At 30.6% G+C, this 5,011-nt stretch overlaps 1 protein-coding gene across 1 annotated transcript; it reads left to right on the forward strand.

Annotated features, from left to right (window-relative positions):
* The first annotated feature begins 1,764 nt into the window (after positions 1-1,764).
* Positions 1,765-2,376, forward strand: LOC124921775 (YDG domain-containing protein At5g47150-like). The gene has a single exon (XM_047462481.1). It carries the CDS (start codon positions 1,765-1,767, stop codon positions 2,374-2,376), a length of 612 nt encoding a protein of 203 aa, XP_047318437.1.
* The last annotated feature ends 2,635 nt before the right edge of the window (positions 2,377-5,011 follow it).

Below are 5,011 nucleotides of genomic sequence, written 5' to 3' on the forward strand. Positions count from 1 at the left end.
GGTTTTGTTCCAATAGGGCGTAATTGGGCGAGAGTTTTTCCTTCCTTCAATTCTTTTTCCGACGCCATGTAAGTACCTTTATCGGTGTATACTCATCCCAAATCTACTTCAATAGAAACCGGCTTTGACATTCCCCTTACTTTAGATTCGTTTGTTGTACTTCATTCAGATCTACTCGAAATCTACTCCTCCCGGAACGATTGTGTAAGTAAGCATAGAGGAAGATGTCAAAAGCGGTCGCCGTATCAATTGTTAACCCTACAAAAATTGAATCGCGGTAAATCTATATATCTTTAATGGATTCGTTTAGTGTTTTAATTTCCTTCTCTAATTTTTCTTCTTCGATTTTGCTAATTTATTTCATTTAGTATTTTGAGTATGATTATGTATTGTCTAATTATGTTTCAATATGAGCACAACCAAATTTGTTTTCTTTATATGCTTGAACATAGTCATCATTCCATTCTTTGCAAATTTATGTATTTGTCTACCATATATTGATCAAATCAATAGAATATGTGCCTCTATTTTTTTTTTTTTTGTTAGGATGCTAGCAGCTCAATTTGTTAGGAAACTAATATTTTCATGTTCCCTCCCACATGGAGAGTGGGGTAATATATATATATATATATATATATGAAAAATGATTGGGAGCACGACTTTGGGGAGCGACTCGTACAGCGAAAGTGACCTCGCTGTTATACAAAAGAGACCTCGTTGTTATACAAAAGGGACGAGGTCTCTTTTGTATAAGAGCGAGGTCACTTTAGTATAACAACGAGGTCACTTTCGCTGTATGAGTCGCTCCCCCAAAGTCGTGCTTCCTATCATTCCTCTATATATATACCCTTATATGTGAGACGACACATGGGGCCCTCTATATGAGAGGGCACATGGAACAGGGTCGTAACAGAGGATCTCATCCAATTACAGTTGGCATCTGATCCACTTGTTGGACCATTAGATGTTGCTACAACATCAAATCCAACTTTTATATGCTCACAATTGATCATTTTGGTGATGCAAATTCTTGTTTATTTCATTTATTTGTTTTGATGTTGTTTATCTGCTTATTGTGATTTTTTTATGTTTCCATCATTTAGATTTTTTCATAGAGCATACAAAAATTCACTTTCTTTTTAACAAAAAAAAATTCCAATGATTAATGTTTTAATTTGTCTACTTGTAACTTGACTCTTCAAATGAAATGAAAGTTGATTTATTTAATTTTACTTGTTTAAAACGATCCAAGTGATTTTTAAAAAAATAGATAGTTTAACTTCTTATATACACTTCATTGATAAAATATGAATTGTTATAGTACTACATATTATTAAATTTATCCCATTGTGAAGCTTATTAACAATTGACTACAAGTATTAATAATTTACTGTGCAAATATTTCTTGTAGTATCACTACGAAACCGTCTAATTTTACAAACGACCTCCCTTCAAACAACAAGGACTCGAGCCGTGTTAGAATCAACAGTCAACTTCCACCAAAGAAAAGAAGATATCATGTCTCCAAGTTGGACTCATCTAGTTTTACCAACGACCTCCCATCAAACAACAAGGACTCAAGCCTTGTTAGAATCAACAGTCGACTTCCACTGAAGAAAAGAAGATATCATGTTTCCAAGTTGGAAGACTACCAAGTAGTAACAAAACAAAGAAGACAAAAGAGACAAATTCAAAGTAAGACTTCATTACCACCCATTGCCTCTACTAATGTTAATTCTAATATTGACCGCGAGAGTGCTAAAGATGATAAGGATTCATAAAATTATCTATGATAATTTATTGAATGAGGATAAAGGTACGAACACGAGGGATAAGACTAGGCCATGCACAAGAGCTGCAAACATTGTTAAGGAAAATTTTTTCAAATGTTTACCGATAGTTGGTGCTATCCCGGGGGTAGAAATAGGTGACAAGTTCAATAATAGGACTGAACTTTCCCTTATAGGCCTTCATTTGCCCAAACAACCCGGAATTGCCTCTAACTCCACTACAAACAATAAATGTAAGTTTAGGATATGTGTATCAATAGTTGCTAGCGAAAATGATTATGAGAATGACATGAAAGACCCCAACTATTTGGTCTATTCTGGTCATGGAGGATTGATAAAGAAGAATAAGGGAGAAGGGAAGGATCAAAAACTGAAAGGAGGCAACTTGACTTTGGCGAATAGCAAAATCCAAAAAAATGAAGTTAGGGTGATCCGTGGAAGAATGGAGAATGGGAAGAATGTATACATATACTATGGGTTATATGTGGTAGAAGATTGGTACAAAACTAGAGGGAAATCTGGGAACTTGATTTACAAGTTTTGCTTGAAAAGAATTCCTGGACAGCCACCTCTACCAAATGCCTAATGGTGTTAATTAGGGGTCATCTTAAGAAGGGATGAAGCTATACTTTGATTTGGTACCTAATTAGTAGGTACTGAATGCTTAAATGTTTATTAGACCAATGTCATTTTCTTTTCTATGTTTGGAGGGAGTTGGAACAATATATCTTACATTATTAGTTGTTCATCTGAATTTATCTATTTGTCATGATCCAACATGTTTTATCATGTGTTTTATTATTATCTTATTTATGTGAGTTAGAATTGCATATTTATTATTAATATTATTATTTAAACAAACATATTTAAATATATTGACTAAACAAATATCCCAAATTCAAAAATTCAATTTTTAAAAAAACTTTGTTGAAAGGGGACCATAGTTCTTGGGGAGCTATCTTACTAAATAAAAAGAAAATCAATCTAAAAAATCAAGGTTAAAACTGAAGGAATATGATTAATATATTTTGTAATATCAAAATATACTTCTAAAAAAACATTTCTAAAACCCAAAAACAAATTAAGCCAGTTAGAGACATAAATAACATACTAAATTTTCATAGTAAATTTTGAGCCCCCAAAATAACTATTTTGGCTATACAAATAATGAAATTCAAACAAGGTATAATAACTTTATTATAGTTGGAAATAAATCTTGAAAACAAATTTAGTAAATCTGGGACACATTAATAGGCCATATTTATTTGCCAAAAAAGAAAAATTAAATTGAGTAGATCTCCTACTCATTAATAGGTTACCTTTAACGGAAATGGAAAACAAATTAAATTTAGTAAAATATCTATATATGGACCTTAATGTAATAGGACCTTTTTTGAAATTGATTATGTGAATGGTCAAAATATATATTTTGGGGCTCAAATTTAAGTTACTTGATTAATTTGGGGTTCAAATTTCTAATTCTACCGTTTTAAATTTTCAAATTTGGACAAATTGAGCCTGATTCTAACGGACGTAAATATCCGTCAAACTATTTCCACGTGGCTTGTGTTTTAAAAATTCATAATGCCATCTAATATTTCTTTTCCCGCGCCATTTATATATTTTTAATTTTAAAAAAACTTAAATGATAATCTTACCTTTACTTTATGATTTTCCTCAAAATCTAGAATCTTTTTTCACATTATATCAATATTAATATATATAATTCGAATTGTTTAATATGAAACAAATTTTCTTTTGACCCGATAGTTGATTAGGATGAAGGACAACACTCAATTGAGTCTTTTAATTTTTATCTTCTATAGTTGATTAGAAATCTTTATATATTTTAAGTTTTTAGTTACATTTTATTTATTTATTTTTATAAATTCATAATCTTATAATTATAATCATATACATAATATAAATTCCCAATACATAGCAGCTTCTTTATTTAATCTTATCTTTATAATTTTATATTTTACACTCTAATCGATTTCTATTACCGAGTTATGGGTCTTCTACTAATGGGTCTTCTATTTAGGGTTGTGGGTCTCGGGTCCAATAAATATAAAATACAATTGTGTAATTGTTTTTATAACGTAGTTAATGTTTGTAGGTCTGATCCGTTTTGTCAAATTTACAATTTTGCAGGTCATTTGATTGAAACTTGTCTACGTCTCAAAATGAAAACTTAACAACACACTATGCTATGAATATAATAAAAATTTAATTCCTCTTTGAAATATTTTCTCATGTTCAATGCATTAGTTTTAATTAATGTAAATAATTATTCTACTAAACAACTAATATTATCTTTAGATTTAGTCTTGGGTGTAAACTAGATATTTTACACTAAATATGATTCGCTAAAATAAACAAATTAAAGTAAGTGTAAAATATTTTTTTAAAATGGACAAAATATTAAAGATGTGGGGACCGTTCTAACGGGCACGTGAGACATGGCGACGAAGCTCTTTTTCATGTGTAACCAAGCATTGAATCTCTAAAGAATCATTTTTCTGAATGCGTTAGAGTTGTACATGCCAAAATATTTATTTTTCCAATTTTGTGGAAAAAATTAGATAAAGAATGTTAGGTTACAAACTAGGTTTAATCAATGTCTAATTCTAATATTTCACCTACCTATTGTATGATATCCTAAAATGGTGATAAGTAATCGGTCTGATTAGAGGTCAAGAAGTAGAAAATACATCTAAAAACCACTCATTTATATTTTTGAAAAATGTTTATTTATTTTAAAAATTAAAAAAAATCATTTAATCATAACGACAAATCATGACATGAAAAAAAATAAAAATAAGAAAAAACGGTACTCAATAAGTTATCGAGCTCGTAAATTCTCGAGAAGAATGATTAACTCCCCGACAGACTCTACTGACTTTCATGAATAAATCTTAGAAAACGTCATTATAATAGTATTATGAATGATACGCATCAGACAACTACGATCATTGAAAGTTCGATGATTTCTCTTCAACCAGATAGTCCACCAAAAAATAATTTGGATGGTAACCCAAATATGTAGGTCTTTCATATCAGTCGCATCAATTCAAATTTCTCACCAACTACCTAAAGACTCGGGCATCACCCAATTAATCCCAGTAATATTCCACAAAAAACTTCAAATACTAGTCACCCCTCGACAATGCAAAAGTAAGTGAGTTGTCAATTCAACCTCTTTGTGACACATACAAATA

This window comes from Impatiens glandulifera, chromosome 1 (assembly GCF_907164915.1).
Source record: "Impatiens glandulifera chromosome 1, dImpGla2.1, whole genome shotgun sequence".
In the NCBI taxonomy this organism is placed as follows: domain Eukaryota; kingdom Viridiplantae; phylum Streptophyta; class Magnoliopsida; order Ericales; family Balsaminaceae; genus Impatiens; species Impatiens glandulifera.

What these genes read in the sequence shown, in the direction of transcription:
- LOC124921775 (XM_047462481.1), top strand. Translation starts at nt 1,765, where the DNA reads ATGATAAGGATTCATAAAATTATCTATGATAATTTATTGAATGAGGAT.